The sequence below is a fragment of the Barbatula barbatula genome (assembly GCF_947034865.1).
Source record: "Barbatula barbatula genome assembly, chromosome: 10".
NCBI classification, from domain to species: domain Eukaryota; kingdom Metazoa; phylum Chordata; class Actinopteri; order Cypriniformes; family Nemacheilidae; genus Barbatula; species Barbatula barbatula.
The window spans coordinates 19,490,748-19,512,292 of record NC_136773.1 but is presented as its reverse complement, the minus strand read 5'-3'; the positions used below and the strand labels follow the sequence as shown (position 1 = coordinate 19,512,292).

Genomic DNA, 21,545 nt, shown 5'->3' with positions numbered 1-21,545 from the left:
CCGGATCGAACATAATTTCTTAATCCATTTCAATACTTTACAACTTACAGGGAGTATGTGAAAGTTTTGGCTCCAGTCATCGACGGTTAGAGTTAAAAAATATATTGTCATAAGGAATTGTTAAAATTCACACTTATCAAGCAATCATTTTGCTTATTTTTGTTTAATAATTGTGCAAACATCGCTAATGTGATATAATTTAAGGCAAATGAAAAGCACATGATCAGAGTTCGTTCACTTTGAAATATTAGGAAAAAAATGAAAAAAAGTGTTTTACAAATATAAACGTTTTACTCCTGTATCTGTTTTACTGAATCCATCAGCGACTTTTATCTTTCAAACTTTTATCTTTAAAGTTGTCTGTTTTGGAGTGTTTTTAACGCTTATGACAGAAAAAGCTATTTCCCCAATGAAAAATTTGAATGATAGAATAGATAGAATTTCAGATAATTTGTTTTATTAAATAATATTTAATTGGCTGTTTTGTTTTACTGTATGATTCATATAAAATGAATCACAATTTCATTTATTTTGCTGTTGTTTCTCTTGCATATTCATAACATATCACCCAACATGTTCTATCTAATGTATTTCCAAAAGAAACAGGCACAAATAATGAATATTTAACAATTTACAATGACAACGATTCATATTTCAAGTCTGTATATTGAGATTTTATGTATCTATAGACATGATGTATCTATGCTGCATGTATATCCAAAACCATTGACATGTTTTAAGAAATGTAAACTTTATTGTGCTCGTGTGTGTAGTAAGAAGAAGCTGAGTTGTGTCCAGAGGCGCTCCAGTGTGGCACTTTTGACTTTCATTAGAATCACAGAGGGAACTTTTGTCCTTCATATCCCTTCCAGCTGAGACAAATCAACTCCAGCAAAACATTAGCATATGATGGACATATTATAGATATTAAAACGAATTTGGCTAATATATTCACTTTCAGCCCATTCGTTAGGTCTTTCTCAATCCGTTTTAACATTTTGCTGATGCTGTGTTTGGTATTTACCTAAATGACAATCAAGGGGCGAGTCATATTTGTCAAAATCATTCTTATTAGGGGTTCCTTAAAATTGTTTATTGCGCGCACCCCTGATGAAAATTTGCATGTGTTTGCATGGGGAAATTTAGCCAAGTGTGGCCATTAGCATGAGACGCTTCATTAAATATTCTCACATCAAGGGGAGCGTTTTTTCCCCGTTCGTTTTCTTTTTCGCAACGGTACAAATAGCTCGTAATCAGCCATGATGACATTTCGCGGCAATTACGGCTTTGCTGTTGACACTTTGCTGAGGAGTTTCGCAGACGGATCGTGCCATTTTAACACTTTGCCTCCCTTGAGGAAACCGCAGCGGCGGTGAACTGTTTTGAATCAAAGGTTTCGTTATTAATCAGGCCTGTATTCTTCTCGCTAAGACGTGTTCGTCTTTCACCTGCACAAATTACACATTATTCAGGTGCGCGTTTGCATTTTAATGTGCGTCTGGGCATAATTATTTGTGGATACAGGTAACAGGTGTGTACAGATTCTCCATTTCTATTATGAGCAGTGTTATTAAGAGATACTTCACCCAAAAAATCTGTCATTATTTACTCACCCTCTTGTCATTTCAAGCCTGTATGACTGCCTTTCTTCTGCAGAACACAAACAGAGATACGCTGTAAAATATTTTAAGTTGACTTAACTCAAAATTTCAAGGCAACTCTCGCTGCACAGCTTTTTGAGTTTACTAAACCTTTTTAACTCAATTAACTAAGTAATGTCACCTGACTGTCAATGGAAAAAACACTGTTGAACCAACTTAAAATAAATGAGTTCACTCAATTATGGACTTAGTTGAACCAACTCAAAAGATTTTTGGTTTTTATATTACGCTAATATAGAATTGTTTTATTAGTATATACATACTCTACATAAAATATATATTATATACACACTCCACTTAAGTAGCTGCTAAAGCTGTTTGTGTTTTAAACATTTATGCAGTGGGCTTTCTGTGTCATTTACTTCAGACCTCAACACTGAGCACATGAGCCTCTATCATGGTAACAATCATCAAACATAAACATAAAGACAACTAACAATGACAACAAAAACAAAAATATAGCCAGCAAACACTAAAATCGCAATCATTTTAATAATTTTAACCTGCGAATTGAAATTTCTGCAATGCATGCTGGGAACATTGAAACACTAGAATTGAGATTACACCGTTTGGCAAGTGGGTCAAACTTCTTGACGCGCTTTGGACAATCACTAAGATATCTAAGTACAGTCAACAAAATAATCTTTTTTGTTGGTGCCACATCTAGACTTATTTTGTTCATTATACTCAAAATAATACATTCTTCTTCTACTAAAAAACTTTTGTTCAAGTTACTTTATTGCCTTTGTTGGGAGAACAATTTGATGTTGTATTTTTTACAGTGTATTTTGAAGAATGGTGTTAACCGAACATCGACAGGAGACATTGATTTTGTGTCCATACAATAGAAGTGGGTGGGTACCGCCATTGTTGGTATATTCAGATAGAGAGATGAGTTTATCTCATCCATCCTGCTCTCTCTATTACTGACTTCCCTTCTCCCTCAACACTTGGACCTGCTGTTTCTCACTTTGTCTCAATCTGTGGCGTTTGTTTATTCTGTCTCCTAAGCCGATTGAACGCCGCCAGCATGTGTGTTGTTCTCTGTAGGGAGAGGGCTCACACCTAGAGACTCGGTCTGAAAAAGACTCCAGACGGCAGGCCCACTTTAGTACTCGGTGTGGGGTCTTGGCTCCGCTTTCGGTAGCTCCTATCTTCTGCTGGAAGGCTTTCAGAAAAGAGGAGGCTTCTTTTGGAGTCTTTTATCTATGGAAGTTCTGCTCTTTTTTTTACCCAAAATTTCCCAAAGCCTTTTACTGCTGATCTCCTGGAGAGATGGTTACTCCTCTTCCGAGCCTCCCACAGGAATGGAAACTGTTTAATTCTGGTTGTGACTTGGATTATTTAAGCAGTGCTGTTTAAAGGCCTGTTCTGTATATTTATGGTCGTAATTATAAACCTAATTATTAGTTTTGCACAAGGTGTAGTTATGTCTACCATCATTTCCGATCCCACCCGAATGGGAGGCGCAGATGTAATGAAACCTCACGCGCAATTTAATTGAATTAAAGTATGCACACACAAGTCTAGCACTTTCAGATGCCTGTTTTTTCATGTTTAAATAACAAACTGTGCTATTAAAACATCACACACTGGCCCTCTAAAACACACAAGCATAAAAATATAAATATCATATTCTGTATACAGTATATGTACTGACAAAAATGAAACAAAAACTATGAAAACATGCTAGCAACAGATACGGCCAGACTAAAGTTTGTGGTTATGGGTGTGCCAGTAGCGTTGCCATTAGAGGGCCTGACGGGACCTAGACCCACTCATTTACATGGACCCCCTCAGATGTTTGATTGCTTAAAATAAGAAACTGTTGATTTATTGTGTATAAAGACTTGTAGTGTCGAACGACTTTTCTCACCCTCGAACACGCTATGCAAAAGGTAAACCAGTAATGGTTTGACTGCAAGCCGCTGAGCTACTGCGGTTCTATCCTGGTCGTGACGAAGTTGACATAAAGGGCATTAAAGTCCATGAAACGTGAATACTACGCAAATCTCATGATTGCGGTAAAATAATCCTTCAAATTTCCGTAGTAAGGTTTGTCTGTGTGTGAAGACGCTGTAGCGCAAATTCGTGTTCCGAAGATAACTTCATCCGATTTCCTGTGTAGGGACCAGAGAGTAGTGAACACTGTGTAGCGACCGTGGAAAACGTTAATTCATGGAGCGCTCTTCAAACGAGCTGGTGATTTCAATCAGGTGTGTTAAACAAGAAAGACGCGAAATATGCAGAACGGGGGGGTCCCAAGGACCAGGTTTACTGTAGGCAAGGTTTATGATTGCTAAAACGGTGAAATGTGCTGTAAAATACAGGTGTATGATCTTCGTAATAGATAGAAACCAAATGAAATGGCTATATACAGTACATAATGGCCCCCTCATTTACAGACAGGCCCCCTCAAAAATACAAATCTGGCTACGCCACTGGGGTGTGCATGGCTTATGCAGTTTTGTGCCAGTTAGGCTTCAAACGATTTTTCAGGCATTCTCTTTTAGACCCAGGCCTTTCTGTAGAAAACAATGTTTTTATATTCGTATCACTTGTGATACTAAGAGTTGTTGTTGTCACATGTGATCGATAAATCAGCTACAGGGGAGGAAATTGAATATTTACATATAAAGAGTTTTTAAGATATGCGAGGGTCCTTCATGTTATAGATGTTGCCCGCATGCTTGATGCTTGCTCTGAATCAAAAATGAAATGCATGATCTGAATTGGATATAAATCTAATGTGCCTGGTATCCATCATTAGCTGTGATGTCAGTATGTGAAGGCTTACCTTGATTTTGACAATCTGTTTAAAGGGAATAGGTTGATGAATAATGCTTTTGCTGGATTTCAGGTTTTGGCATGAAAGCTGTGACGGTATTTTCAATGTTCTCTTTGTTATGTGCGTAACAGCACCTTTTCAAAATTCCACTGGTTTAATACTAATGTTCTTTCAGTACCAACAAGAAGGCATACATGTTGACTTAAAGTGATAGTTCACGTAAAAATATAAAAGTCCTTCATGTATTCCCCCTCATGTTATTCAAAACCAGTATATGGCTTTTTTATGTGAAATACAAAAGAAGCTACGTTAAGAAATGTCACGTTTATAAATTGGAAGTTAGTGGTGTCCAATGTTGTTCGGTCGCAAACTTTATAAAAAATATTTTCCTTTGTGTTCCACAAAGTTATGAAGTTAGTAATGACATGAGGGTGCACGATTGACAAAAAAGCACTTTTGTCTGAACTATCCCTGTAACCCTCAAATACTCTGAAATGACAGAACATAAAGCATCCTGGCTTCCTTGGTCTCGGTGGAAACCAGCAAAACCAGCTTTGGTAAGCAGATGAATCTGTCTCAATCAGTAGCATAGAACAAATTTTGCCCCCCCTGGTCCCTTAGAGACTTGCCCCGCCCTTCCCGGCAATGTATCTGCTCCCCGGTGGTGGCAGTCTGCCTTTGATCTGTGTTAATCTAATTAACGGTTAAACAGCAACACCTGTGCTCTTCAACATAAGTGCTGCTGTCACTTCCCAGATGGGCTTTGATGGCCATGATGAAACACCCTCCCACCGTTCCCCCTCCCTGTAGCCCTTCCTCCTCCCTTCCACTTTTTCATCTTTTACCCCTTCATCAGATTTGTGGGCCGGGGTGTAATGGGGACTGTTTCCTCCCTATTACGGGACGTAATTGACAGCGATTAGTCTGTGGTTGGACGATGCACTTGATTAGATTAGCTAGACTCTTTTTCTGCTCCGTTTCTTCAAACCCCGAAACCCAAACCTTGACCCCAATTAGCCACATACGCGTCAGGAGACGCTGCATCTCTCCAGCTTATCATCAATTTGTTAATTTGGCTGATGAGACGCTGTAAATACTGCCGGTGTAAGAGGGTGTTGAGAATTTGAGCTATAAATCTTCCTCGGAGTGCAAGGTGTCCTGGAAACACAGGATGACTGTTGTCAGAAGCATATGACTAAGGGATTAGTTCTTGTGCTCTGACAGAGTTCAGGGCCGCGTTTCCCAAAAGCATCTTAAGCATAAATTGATCGTAAAAGCGATCGTACGAGTGATATTAATATTACGGTCTGTTTCCCCAAAGCATCGTAACTTAAATAGCACTTGAATCGTAAAGCCCTAAATACATCGTAAGAAGACAGATTGATGAGGTCACCTGCAGGACAACCGGATGGTCGCGCTTAAACACGCTATATGTCACTTATCAAGTTTTTATTTGTTTAGGTTTTTTTAATTATCGAATTTCATCAAACTGATTCGAGTGCTGATGGATGTGCCTCTTTTCGTACCTGAGGATGATGGACCCTCTGACTGCGGCGCTGCTCGGCCCTCCTGAGCTGTTCTTCAACCAACCAAGCGCGTGCTACAATAGCGAGCCATTGTATAAGGAGACATTTCAGCACCTGATAAACACAAAGATTTGTTAGAAGCACTTAAAGCACTGCTACGTGCAGTCGCTTTTCTGGGAAACACACGTGAAACAATGACGAACGTTCGCAAAGTGGCTCGTTCAAAACGCTCTTAAGTGCTAAGATCCATTGTTATCAGGAAACCCAGCCCTGATCTGGTTTGCACAATTTTCCAGCAGCATTTCTGCATCTTTTCATTATTTTCATATTTCATACTTCTCTCTGTTTTCCTCTGCCCTCTAGACTAAACCATTTTTTTCTGGTAAAATTGTATTTATAGTATATATATTTTATATTTCTTATATATACTTTATTATATTCCAAATTATTTTATAAGAAATGTACTTATGTTAGTATATTACATACTTTATTAACATAAGATATATATTGTTGTACTGTATATAGCCCACATATATATAATATTTGTGTATTTCATTTGAATAGGTTTTTAACAATATTACCGATATCATGTTATCGCAAAGGCAAACATTTCTCAATATTATCTCACATGAGTGTATGAAATTATAGGTTTTTCATAGGTCATGCCTTACATGTCAGAAAAAATAATAGATGTTACCTTTGTCAAAGTCTATCTGGTGCAATTATTTTATAAAAGGGATTTCTAGGTCATTTGGCCCATCTCATACTATAACTCATACCTCCAAGCAACAGCTATAATTAGACGATAAAGAAAAGAGGATGCTTATGGCACATTTCCAAGTAGTCATTTAAAATATTACAATAAATTCCGTACCGTGGACTTAACACAGAAGTATTATCGTACATTTAGATTTTTATAATGTTACATCCCTACATTTAACATTTTCATTTGTATAATTTATTATTATGTTATATTAGTTATTCTTATCTGTTAAAGTAAATGATTACATGCACCTTCAAAAGTCAAAATGTCAAAGACTCCAATCTACATCATGCTGTTTACCACAGCTCTGATTAAATGGCCTGTCCTAGTTCAGAGCAACAGTAGCACTGTGATGTTATGTGATTGCAACCAGCCTCTTTAGTTGACATCATCTCCTCTGTGTGTCTCTGGATGCCAGGATGTTGACTCACGAGAGCCACGGGGCAGAACTTCTGTTTGAAATGTCACAGGCAGAAAAGCACCAGAGATCAATCCCCACCATGTGTCACACAGAAACACACATGAGACAAAAGAACAGAAACGGAAACAAATTAAACGAGGCTCCCGTCTGCTTCTTTCGTTGGAGAGCTGTTTTGTTGGATGGACACACACACACATGTAGACCCAATGAACCAGCAGTAGCCTTTCTTAGAAGATTTGTTATTTCAAAATGTATTTCCGGCCGGCGCATAACATCTTAGCAGCAGTGACAAGTATCTCTGTATCCAAGGCTGCTCAATGACTTCTCTACTAATATTCAAACACAGCCGCAAACTGTAATAAATTGGGTTATGCCATTAGTGGCGAACGATATTTTGGCGCATATTTGCCGAAGGGAGTGGAGCTTTAGGAGCGAGCGGCATCCTTCCCCGAGCCCGCGTGCTGCAGAATCCGAATAGCTTCTCAAATTGACACGGAACGCTCGGATGATCGTTAATCATAATTGGACACATATTTGCATATTGCAGTGTCAGTGGCGTCGTCATTGGGATTGTTCATGCATTAGTGTTCATTTTTTAATGGCAATTAGTCTTCATTTCATGATTCATCTATAAAATACGGTCTGCTTTTTGAGCTCCATTAGCGGCCGTCCAATGATTCAAGCGACCATGCGCAGAGAGATCCATCAGATATGATGGCTGTTTGCTGCTTTTAAGCCATCAGTGATTAGAGCGATGAGAAACGTGTGACACAGAGACGGTTTTACATCTTCTAAAAGTCTTCACGGCTATAAGATCACACAAATTAGCCAGATCGTTTAATTGTTACGAATTCCCATGAGACCGTTTTCGAATTTCAGTAATAGTTGCGGATCTGCTTCTTCTAAGCAATTTTAGGAGAAACAGCTTGGACAAAGTTTCTTCTCTGTTCCTTGTCCTCATAATTTCCTCTCCTTCTCCCTGCAGTCCTATCAATAAAAGTGTCAAAGGGCCAACGAAACATGCCTCTGTAGATCAGATATGGTGAAAAGTAGGTTCAATAGTCCCAGTTGCTGTATTAGATTGTGCCACAATCATTTATCAAAGTCTGGTGTGTTTGTCCGTGCGTGTTTGCAGTCATGAACAGAGTTTGTTTTGTGGTTCAAAGGCTCGTCATCACGGCTTGTGACGTTTAAGGGTCAGAACACTCTCTCGAGTAACTTCAATGGTTTTGGCTCTGTTTTCGACTAACCACCTGACTGTCAGCCATCCAACACATCCAAAGCATGTTGTGTGCAAAAAAGCCAAATTTTATTTGCATCATCACCCAGCTTCCATCACATTTAGACAACCGTTAGCGAGGGCCACAAACTGAGCATTAGCTGGGGATTCCAGGGGAATGTTCCTGGGTATATGACGTTCAGGCTGTCTGGCATCGTGACTTCCCTCAGAGCTCAGCGGGGTACGGAGCCAGAGGCAATGTGCCATGATCCAGCAAGCTGCTCTGCCAGTCGGCTACTAATGTCTGTCTCACTTGGCCCGGGTTGTTACACCAGTGAAAACATTTTGCAGAGATGAACGTCATGTGCTAATGGATGATGCTTTGAATTATTTGCTTATTAGGTATCATCAGACACAACAAATGATACCATCACTGACATTAATTCGTTCCAAAACCATGTGAGTATTTCAGGCCATTAAACTATAGATGCACTTCCAATGTCAAGTCTGTTTCCGAAGAAAGGATGTTTTGTGCATTAGTATTATGAAAAAGTATTTCCAAGATGAGGATGAGGTCCACTTACAGGGATTCAAAAACATGAAGTTGTTGAAAAGAGTTATCTAGCAATATCCTGGGGAACGGTGGCTTTGTTCCTTTTATATATTCTTTATGAAATCTATGCAATGATACCTGGCCACCCTTAATGATTGTATGATCATATAAAATATAACACCACGTATAAAAGTTAAAATTGCTTTTTCAGCCATATTCCTAAACGAGAGCTCAAAATTTCTTGCAAATGTCTTGAAATTGAACGTTTGAAGGTGTTAACACAGTTAATTAAAATGATATGATACCGCTTTGCTTAAAGCATTATGTGCAAAAGTACAGCACAGAATGACACAACACAAAAAGGTCACGCAAAATAAGAGAAGCTGAAATGGCACAGAAAATTGCTTTATTCAAGGTGTGGATGGCAGTGATAAAAAAGTAATAAGAAAAGATGAAAGGCAAATGAAGATAACGCTCTTCTAACATCCCAGAGATTGAGTCGAAACGCCAAATGATAAAACCATCCAGATTCCAATCATTCGCTCCGCGCTGTGAGGAAGTATTGCAAAAAATTAAACCTGCAGTGAAAGTACAGCAGACATTAGCAACAACTTGGTCAAACTTAGTTAAAGCAAAACTATGCGAAGTGGAGGAAGCGAGTGAAAAGGTGCGATGAAAAACAAAAAAAGGAAAGTAAGAGATTACGAGCGAGAAGACGAAGTGGCCGACAAAAAGTTCTAATAGCATGATAGAGAGATTCCCTTCAGGAGACATCCCGTTATAGCTTTATTCAGCATTTCGGCAAGGTTGTTCTATGGCTTTTGTATGGATCATTATGTTCTTGAGAAATGAAAGGTAGCTGGGTGAATAGGCTGAGGGACTGGAAAACGCAGACGCTCTTTTTCGAAGCGCTTGAGAGAACAAAGACGTGCTGCAGAAGCATAATTATGACATCACACCTATTGAAGTGGACACGGCAGTATCTCATTCAGCAGGTCAGAGCCGGCTCTGTCTCACCGATGTGCATATATATTTCCATCTCATGAAGCCTTTAATACCAAAGTCTTCAGACAGGCTATCCATAGGAAAAGCTTTGATTCAGCAAAGTACTGTGCTTGATTGTATCGAGTCTGATTTAAAATGAATAATATCATACATCCTCATGTCATTTTAGTCTGTCAGAGATAAAATGTCAGAAAAGTGAATTGGATCCAGCTTCCTAAAATGATTGGCACATTTCTTTTAATGCTGATGTATTGTGTAACTCTTTTAAAGTTTACCCGAAAATAAAGATTTTGTCATAATTTACCCTCGAGTTGTTCCAAGGATACATTTCTGATAAACACAATGAAAGATGGAAGAATGGAAGAATACTTGTAACCAAACAGCCCCTGGTCACCATGACTACCATAGTAATAATGACAATGGTAGTCATAAGTGCCCCAGAACTGTTTGCTTACCTAAATTTGTCAAAATAGCTTATTTTGTGTTCAACAGTACAAATCGATTTATAAACCAATTTTCCCAACTAGTTAATGGTGGCCACAAACTTTTTGGTTTCAAGCATTCTTCCAAATATCTTTCTCTGTGTTTATCAGAAGAAAGAAATATATACAGATCTGGAACAACGTGAGGTTGAGGAAATGGGAAGAGATTTGTAAGGGTGTTGCTTTAAGCATGGGTTTTGTATTCTAGTGGGTCACACAAACTGCATATCTTGAATGCACTGTAATTCCCATTGGAAACAAATGTTTGCCAAAAGCATAAAATTAATAAGAGGGAGGTTGTCTTGTTTTGCATTCACGTGAAGCCAAAAACATCTAGTCAATTTTTCAGTTTATGTTTTAGCAACTAGTTTTCTGACCTTCAAAGGCACACAAGCAGGCCACAGGTGCATTGCTGTGTAAGATTCAAGTGGACGAAAACGAGAGATGCTCGACTCATTAAGATGTTGTCACGCTACGCGAGAGCTTTGCGTGAGCCTTTGACGGCACTGAGATTTAATCTCCTCTCACCTCCCTCTTATCCAGATGCGTTTTTTTTCTTTTTTCAAGTCACAGGTCTGTGAAGCACCATCTGTTTATCAGCAGTAAATAACTTCTGAGATGTTCGTCAGTAACAGTCGTTCTCAGACACCAAGGCTGGTTATGTTGGATTAAGAAAAGTTTCATCGGGTTTTAATGATGATGTTGTATTGTATAAATAGGTGCAAATATGTTTCTTGTTGTTTGTTTGAAGTTTATGTAGTGTCCAAATTTATGTACATACAGTAGAAGGTGTAAAAACACTATTATTTCGTAATAATAGGCAGTTAATCTTACTTTACTTCTTGACTGACTCTCAAATGATTCGTTCTGGGATTCATCCGTCTAATCCCCTCCTTTCCGCTAGCCTAGTCTGATAAGATTGGTTAGATGGTCTAGTCTGCTGTGATTGGTCTACCGCGAATGAAGCTTTACCCCAACTATTTTGCATGCCATCAAAGAAGTCTTTAGAATTGTTATATTAACAATTTGTATTTTTGTCATTATAATTAAATGTTTTCTATGTTTATTAGACCGTTTGGCCTGTCATGCCTGTATCAAACTCAACCATAAGTTCCTCTTGATCACTTTGGATCATACTCCACTCCCCAAAGTGCTTCTTTTTTAAAACACCTATTCATTTATCACAGCGTTCTGTCATTTTCGAGTTAATTAATTGTAGCTTTGTCAGAATCACAGTCTTCTGAGGCTTTGTTTGAAGCTTGTGATAGCAGGAGTAATTTATAGAGAGGCAGTGCACTATGGGTAAATGACTGCATCAAGGGCCTCTTGGGCATTATGTGAAACAGATGGATGAGTTTTATTAAGCATGTGGTACTTAATATTTCGCAGAGTGGGGTTTCAATAAAGGAAATAAATGTTAGCATTAACGGCACCTCCCTACTGTATGTAATATGCCATCATGGTTTCCAATGGGTTGACTTATTTTAACAAATGCTTGTTGTCTTGAAGTTATGAATGTCGGGCTTTTCGTCTGGAGTAGGTTTTGTGGTCTAGGTGTTGTTTGACAGAGATGAAGTGGTTCTTAGCACTCAACAGATTTGTTTTGATGAGTTTAAAGCTTTTTCTTTTTTTTGTTCAGGGAACCAGTCTATAAAAACTATTTTCTGTAGGTTATGCAGCCATGTATTATTCATACAGTTATTGCAGGATCTCTGAAATAGCATTGCTTTCTCTAAAGACTGGATTATGAGAATGTGTTCCTTTTCCTTATACGATCTCTCTGAAAAATAAAGATTGCTTTATTAGCTTTAAAAAACTATGTGGGAGAAGCACACAAACATGTTGACAACCTCTGAGGATTTCTGATTTATCTTTCACGAAAGCACTTTTATTCATTGATTCCTTCAGCATAAAATTCCATCCTTTTCTGCGCATCTCGACATGTCAACCAAAAGGACGTGGCCTTGAAATAAAGGCAGTGTGGGCGTTAATTGACATTTCCTAGTTTTTTTCAGCGTTGAAAAATGACTGAAACTTGACATTTATTTAGACTATCACCTGTCAGGGAGAGACGATGCTCTTGCATGAAGCATTTATCTTTGTTTCGCATTGTCCCTGAGGAGGCCCTTACATGAGATTAAATGTAAATAATCAAATGGATATTTTGGTCTCATAGATCACCGGTCAATCTTGTACCGTAATGAACTTTTAATATACTAAATGACTTACATTTCAAATATCAATGGTAAGAGTAAAAATACTTTCTAGTTATTTTAAGGTACAGTCAAGCCGATAAAATGATTGGTTGATTAGATCGTAATTGCTCCATCTTATAGTTCATTTACAATCTAAGCACTCATTAAAAGTAGGTGGAGCTTTTTACTGCATATTGACAGCATCTAACAAGCAGTAAAGGGTTCGTTAAACAATTACTTGTTCTTCAATTAGGCCACTTAAGTTTGGTTAACTTCTATCATGACTGCACCGTCTCTATTTAAACGGTCTACATCAAGTAAGTTGGGTGCGTAACTGAAACTCTTCGTGACTTTTTTCTTCTGTGTCTGCAGACTCTTCCCACCACACAGTATGAGCTGGAGATTGTGGCGAAGGATATGGCAGGAAGTGAGGTGGGACTGACAGGAACTGCAACAGCTACAATCACCATCACAGACAGGAACGACCACGCACCCGAGTTTACTCACTCACTGGTACGACTGGATTTTTGGGGCGCCTTTTTCACCTTGTTCCTTTCCTCATCATCATTCATCGTGATAGTTAAAGGAATTATTGAAAGTTTCCGCATGGATTTATTTTCCAAAAATTCTTATTTTCTTAGTTTAATTAATTGTTTTATTATTTTTGATATATAGTTATTGAAAGATTTTCAATCAAAATCAAACCTGCCTGTAATCACAAACTATTACATGCAAAGGGATAGTTCATATTTGTCATTTGTAGGTTATCAAATTATACACAGTGCTTAATATAGTTATTAGACCACCTTATAATAAAGAGAAAACACAAATATTTTAGAAATCTGTCAAAAGTTTTTAATGTCATTTATTTAGGCAAATTACAAACTTAAACATCTAAATTATTTCTCATGTTTTCATAGCCAAATGCATTCATGTTATTTAGCTATTATTGACTGCAAGTAAATAACTGAATACAAAACGATCAAGTGGTTTACTTGTAAAACATAAAAAACACATTTATGATTAAAACATTTTTATAATATTATTTTCATTATTTTAGCACCTTACTTTGGTGGTCTAATAAACAAGCACTGTATGCATAAAACCATTAAACGTTTCATACTGGGATCAAAAGGATCATCTATCTAAAATGTCAAACGAAAACATTTTCCCAAGAGGACTCAACCTTTTGAACTCTGCTGCTGTGAAAACTTTGCTGTAACTTACTGTACATTTGATTACTAAATATTTTCCAATTAGTACTGTTATACTTTTCTTAAATCGAAATGAAAACACTTTGACTTTTGCAAAGTTTTACTGTGCAGTATGATGCTATTGCCATCTACAAATATGTTATGTTTGAGTCCCTTCAACCTCTTCAGCTGTCATATCAGAAGCCTTCACAAGTAGACGCTGAATGATATTTACAGTTTCTCTGTGAACAGGTTTCACATTTATCTGTAATGTGTATTTTATCCAGCATCCAGACCGAACATCTTTATTTCATTATTGAATATTTCACCCTTGGAACAACCAAGGCTTTCACAGTTAGTTTCTCTGATTCTCTTGGAATTCATAGCAGTTTGAGGCATCTTTACACCCGCAGTCTTCTGGCACTGGACACAAACACATGAACTTTTCAGTCCTTAAGGCTCTCACCAGTCGTCTCCACTTGTCAATCACCCTCACCACACAAACACAAACAGAATGCCTCCCTGCTGAGGCGGGGCCCGGGCCCTTCGCTCAGATGTACTGACCTTGTGGAGACAAAGCCACGCGTGCATCAATCACTTTAATCTGAGGCGCGCAGGAGTGACAGCTCTGATTCACAAATACACACGCGAAGGTGATAGACTGGGTCCATCTCGCTAATGTATCTTCTGTGACCTCCTGTTTGCAGTCTGAAGTGATTGTGTTGTAGTATTCAGGGTCTGCCCCATGATGGAGGGCTGCCTGTTTTCTCCGTCCGTATGCTTGTGTATGTGCGCATGGACCCTTTTCTATTCACAGACTTTGCTGGACTTGTGTTGTAGCTATAACACATTAGTTTTTTGCTAAACAATCAAAACTACAGGCGACCTCTGCCATTCAGCAATATGAAACCCAGAGGGCAGGAAAACTGCACCGATGCTATGTGCAAACTGAAGGGCTGTGTCCATTTTAACCCACCTGTGATGAAAATGTCGGAAAATGCACACTTGCACTTTCCTGGGCGGTGAAGGCAAACAACATCGACAGACACTTATTTTTGAGTGGCGTAGATTTTCGAAAAAGTGCCCCTGAGCTGTTTTCAGGTTCACCTGAAAAGCCCACCCGACTTTGGACCGTTCCCAGTATGCATTGCTGTGCTGGGGAAAGGGCCTTTCTGATTTGTCAATGCGGACATATATTGTGTTCTCTTTTTTGAGCATCTGACAAATGCTGCTGTTTTGCTTTAGGGTGTGTGACACTCTAAGGAACGTTCTGCCAAACATTCGAATACAGTAGCAGTTGAAAGTGTGGATACACCTGACACACTTATTTTCTGTCATATGTCCTTCCAAACCCGTGCAATATTTTTATTGGCGACACTCTAAGGTCCTATGTGGGATTTCGGCTTGCAAATATATCAAATGTCTGTGGAAATAAGTAATTGAGAGTAGACAAGATTTTTATGATTTTCTTTAAAAAGTTCCTTAAAAAAACAATTATATATATAACAAATAAACACTTCATTTGTTGCTTATTAATAGTTAGTAAGGTAGCAGTTAGGTTTAGGTATTGGGCAGGATAAGGGATGTAGAATATGGTCATGCAGAATATTTGCTTTCTAAGTACTAATAAACAGCCAATATGCCAATAATAGGCATGTTAATAACAATAAGTTAATAGCGAGAATTGCCATATATGATTATTATCATTATAGTAATAAAAATTATTATTATAAGATGTTATTTTATCCCAATTTTATCAACCTTTCACTGGCTACCCATTAAGTATCGTATTGACTTTAAAGTTCTTTTAATCACTTATAAAGCCTTAAAGGGTTTAGCCCCTAAGTACCTAACAGAGCTTCTATCACACTACCCATCACGCTCTCTAAGATCTCAAAACGCACGACTTTTGATAACACCTAGAATAACTAAATCCACAAAAGGGGGCCGAGCTTTCTCATACGTAGCACCTAAACTCTTGAATAGCCTTCCTGATATTATACGAGGATCAGACACACTCGCCCAATTTAAATCTAGATTAAAAACGCATCTTTTCAGCCAAGCATTCACTTAATGCAAAATATGCTAAATAAACCACCAGGAGAAGCTGACATTAGATATTATTTACTAGAATAATTGGATTTATTATATAAAACACCATGTAGTGTGTTTTACCCTTTCTTGGGTTTTCATTTTTCCCCTGTAAAGCTGCTTTGGAACAATGCAAATTGTGAAAAGCGCTATATAAATAAAATTGAATTGAATTGAATTGAATTGAATTGAATTGAATTGAATTGAATTGAATTGAATTGAATTGAATTGAATTGAATTGAATTGAATTGAATTGAATTGAATTGAATTATTATTATTATTAGTAGTAGTACTCATAGTAGTCGTATTGTTATCATTATTATTAATAATCTTAATAATAATATTGATAGCGATATTCTTAATTACTATTAATAATACAAAAGTTTAAAGACAGGCATAACGAATTCCAGTGATCACATCCCATTTTTTTCATATTTGCTCTGCTATGGTGATAATTGCCCATCACACTGAAAAACAATTGGCTTTTACATCAGGCATTAGCACAGTATTAGTCGAGTTACAGGAAAGCATGTGCTCCATTCAGACTAAAACAACACTGTGTGGATTTTGGTTTTCCTTTTGACATCAACTTATTTAATAAATTTGAGCATCCTGCTCACCATTAAACATTTTATTATTTTGAAATAAACGTCTGCTGTCTGTCCATAGCATTAATTTACCATGACCTAGAATAATCTATCACATAACAGAGTCCCAGTGCATGGGTATTATTAGGATAATAGCAGACCTATCCCTCCGCCCTCCATTATCTCTGTCTCTCCGGTTCCTGTTCCATGGTCTGGGGCTTAGAGTCTCAGAGGGAGAGGCCGGAGGCTGTGGTAGTTGCCGCAGGTGGTATGTACATGCCCTTCTACCACCGGCATTTTGTGATAGCGGGCATCTATTTCCAATAGCGGAAGAAAGCAGTGATCCAGCTTATCATACCCGTCAGTCAGTGAGACGGACAGCTTATCTGAGCTTCCTCCAACCCCTGGTGTGACAGCATGGGTCTTCCTCCGTCAAAATGCTAATGACAGCAGCAATGATGGCTACAACTTACATGATAACAACAAAAGCCAGGGACGCGTGTTGGGGGAATTATGATCGTGGATATTCTTATTCCTATCTGTTGACTTTGCATTAACAGGCACAGCTCATAGAAAGGTTTAGGGTGGTCTTGAAGTCAGGGGTCTTGAATATTATTTTGAATTTCTTCAATAATAATCACGTGTGGTCTTGGTGAAAATCTTCCTAATGACGGATATAAAACACAATGTTGTAATGTTAATGTTGTACATATTAGCAAAGCCATGACATCACTTCTCGTTCCCGCTCCCCCTGAACATCACTTTCCGTGCTCAAATCCTAGAGCTACACCACATGTTATTGATAGTTCATAGAATTCGATGAGCCCTCTGGATCTTAAATTATTTCTGGCTCATCTCTTCCCTTTATCCTGCTATGTCTCAGAGTGTCTGTACAGAATATTGCGGCTCATAATAATCAGACTGAGTAAAGTAATTTCCAAAAATGACATTCTGAAAGATATGCCCATTTCCCTCCGCCATTGACTCTTGTTCTGCCTATTTTTTCATTTACAACATTCACTTTAATAAAAAATATGTTTTATGAATGCATACTTTCTGCAGGGGAAGTAATGTACCTGTACAGTATCCTTATTTCTTTCTGTCTCTCTTGACAGCAAAATCACTGCTATTGAAAGTCAGCTTAAAAGAATTCTCCTCGCCGCCGGTAGCATTATGAAGTAATCACAAAAGGCACTTTTACAGTCACAGTGCACTCAGTTGTTGGCAAATAATGACAATGCATTCAAATACTTATTTTTAAAGCAACTTTCTGCCCATTTGCCGGCTAATGAGTGTCTATGAGGACGCACTTTAGAGAGGAGCTGGAGTGTTCATCGGGCCTGAAAAATGCGTACAGATGCAGAATAATTAACTTAAGTGGCTGACGGTTTACAGACGTCATGAGGAAAGCAAGGGTGTTTTAGAGAGCGTGTACAAGGTTTTGCAGCATATTGCATTATACAGTATATGAATGAGACCTTAAAATTTACATTCATTAGCAATCATTTTATAGTGCTTAACAGATCACTAATGTTGTGACATTCATAAAGTTAGAAAAGTAGTTTGATGCTGATGCATACGCCTTTAAGTACAGTTTCGGCAAAGAAAAAAACACTTCAGCCCAAAAAAGTGTGCATTTTATTTTATCAGAATTTGTTGCAGCTACTTTTAACCAAAGCACCATAACCCATATATCCATTTGACAGACGCTTTTATCCAAAGCAACTTACATTGCGTTATCCTATACATTTGTTTCTAAGTATGTGCAATCCCCTGGGATCGAACACATGACCATGGCGTTGTTCCATCTTACCACTGAGATACAGGAAAGAGTTACCCTTACAGGTAAATGGTAGGGAATGCATGTAATGGGTTCTTGTAGTTAGTATTAAGCATGATGTAAGCAAGGTCATGTGTTTTAATTTCAGTGAACTCACAGAGGAGCTCGTTTTGGGTAAAAGCTCCTGCCAAGTGAATTCATGTTAAGTAAATGCTAGGTTTTCTAAACCTCTAACAAGGGTGAACCCTTTGAACAGCATTCATTCTAGAAAAAGAGGGTCTCTCTCTGGGGTCACTTGTATAGAATGTGTACTGTAATAATTGAACACGTTCTTCTGTTGTATAGTGTAAAATGGAAGAGATGCACTGAATGATATCTGCCGATGCCGATTCTGGAGTTAAATTCATATTTCTTAACTTTCTGAATCGTATTCAATGATATAGTGACTATTTATATTGAATATCAAACTGGTAATGTTTCTTAACATTTCCTAAATACAGAGCACAAATTTATTTTATTTTCCTGTCCTATTTTGATGGACAGGATATATCGGCCCTGATCATCGGCTGTTTTATCGGCCGATAGCGTGAAAATTATGGCCTGATATATTGATGCATCTATAGTGGATTGGTAACACTTAACAATAAAAATTGTTTTATTAACATTACTAAATGCATTAGCCAACACATTACAATGGGCGTTTTAGCTTTTTAGTATTTTATAATTTAATGCCTTAATTGATTAACAAAATATTAGTAAATGCTGAAATGTACGTAAAGTCATATTAATAAATGCTCTAGAAGTGTTTTTAATTTTTAACTAATGCGTTAACTAGTGTAGAAAATCCAACCTCGTAGTGCTTATTAAAGTCTCACTTTAATGTGTGTGTGAATTGCAATGTATTTATTTGAGACAGTCATAATGTTAAGATGTTTTCTACACATATCCAGACCAAAAGTGAACATCCTTTTGCCGTATACTCACGCTGAAGAGTTGGAAAAAACTCTCTTCTCCCTATTTCAACATTAACCTTAGAATCAAAGCACATTTTGTCCAAAAAGGAAATGAACAGGATAGCCATTCAACTAGTGCCAAAAACAAGTGCCATGTCAGGAGAGAGAAAACAGCTCATAACGTTATGTATTCCTTTATCGAATCTGCAAAGAAAATCATTTCAGCATATTTAGCGTGCATTAATATGAATTAATGTTTCTCATCTGCGCCTGTGACAGGACTGAGCAGTCTTTCTTTTTGTGTAATGGAAACACCAAACCGCATTATAGCTGTTTAACATATTTCACAATATGCAAATATTTTCTTTGGAATCTTCTCATTTGTATTCCAGCAATTTAAATTGTTTACAAAGCGACATATTCTTCCTGCTTTGCCTGTACATTTGTTTGCCATGTTTTTGATGGCTTTACTTATCATTAGCTACATTTCTGCCACTTCTGTTGCTTCATCTTGTTTTTGTATCTGTCGTAGCTCTGAAAAATTAGTTGATCATCACTCTCAATTGCGCACTTCGGTTTACAGTAAAACGCTCCGTCGAAACATCACCCACTCTTTCTAGTATGTCGCAATAATCTGCACTAAAAGAGGCTGAGAAATGTATTGCTTAGAGATTTCAATTAACATATATTTATGTTAACAAATTTTCAAGGAAAAGCTGAAGATTCTTAAGTGATGTGTGCGTGTTTGACAATATTCAGCCCATCACTTTGTACTTCATCCTTGACTGATGTTTTGAATCAATACAGGAGTGTAAAGCTTTTTTTTCTTTGAGACTGTATGGGGAGCACATACAGTACATGACTAATACCTTTATGGATTGCAACTTCAACTGAAATTGGGTCAGAGAAAGGGAAATTGCAATTGTTCTCATGTACTTTAATAGGCTTAAACTGAAAACTAGTCTTGGTTGTGTGAGAAAGCCTCCTGGCATCACTTCGACGCTTACGCAGTTAATATATCTAATGATGTTGATAGACCAAACCAAATTGAATTTGTGTCCAATGTGAACAAAGCCAAGAACACACATTATAACTTCCAGTGACTTTTTATGAGCCCACTTTGTCCCATTAAGTCCAGGTGTTAATGACAGAGACACATTGCAACTATTAAAGCTATCGTATGTGTGAGCCAATCTGCGAACAGTCAAGACTTTTCTGAAAGCACTGATGTATGTTGTTTTGACATCTTTGAACAGAAAGTGTCTTAAAGGAGGAAATAATGTGTCGGGGCTGGATAGCAGGATGCCAGACAAATCTGTTATCTTAAATTAAAGCAAATACCTCATACAGAAAATGATATGCACTTAGGATGTGTTAACAGGTTATTTGTGTATGCTGCTATCGATGCTAAACCGTATGTAAAACTGAGGTTAGTGCATAAACCATTTTAATAGGATGAGTTTTGGACCTTTCAGACTGCTGCAGCAGTTGTTTAATAAATAATTTGTTTTATTTGAATAAATTTAACTGCTAAACACAAACAGTATGTAACTTGTTGGTCTGTGAGGAGAAGAATGCGAATGAGGAGAAATCACTTCAATCGTTGGTTTCTCTAAAGGTCACGAATGTTGATTTGATTCCTTGAACAGATGTCAAGACGAACTTGGAGTTAAAAATCAGGTGTGAATTTTCTGAGCTGTTTGTTACTAAAGCTGGAGCTCATTTCAGATTCAATCTCCAGTGGTGTCTGTACTGTATATCGTGGTTACATTACTTATAATGAATAGCCGTTCTGCTCATTTTGGGTATTGCTACACCAGCGATCAGGAGGAAATTACTTATTTTAGAGTAGTGTACCACTGGCTGACTTTAAAGCTACACTTCGATGTTCAATTGGTAAACGAATCATTCCCTTCTGAGTGTGAGTAAAAGTGGTCCATTGACAGAAATGCTGTATAATGTACATAACTATGTCTTCAGAGGTGTATAAATATCTTACATTCTGAAGTGTTATGTTTTTATTACCTTAATAGAATGAGCTATTTCCATATTCTATATTTCTATCTATACACTGCGGGTCCCCTTAAATGTGGTCATGGTGGCCTATTCACAGTGACACGACCTTGAGTGCCTCGTTGCTTTTATAAATATGTCACCAGATTATAGAATTGTTAAGGGCAAAGCTTTTCCTTAAAACATTTTATTATTAGCAAACTAATTAAGAGTAATTCTTTAGATACAATGTAACTCCTGATGTCACATCACAGAACGTTGCGATGAAACTGCAATAACAAGCCGCTATGGATGCTGCTGCATAGTGATAAAGCA

At 37.6% G+C, this 21,545-nt stretch overlaps 1 protein-coding gene across 1 annotated transcript in view; it reads left to right on the top strand.

Moving 5' to 3' along the window:
• The window catches only part of cdh13 (cadherin 13, H-cadherin (heart)), a 242,883-nt gene that overhangs the window by 176,819 nt on the left and 44,519 nt on the right, over positions 1-21,545 (top strand). Inside the window, 1 exon segment of the mRNA XM_079466561.1 lies at positions 12,986-13,126. Within this exon segment, the coding sequence (XP_079322687.1) occupies positions 12,986-13,126 (141 nt within the window).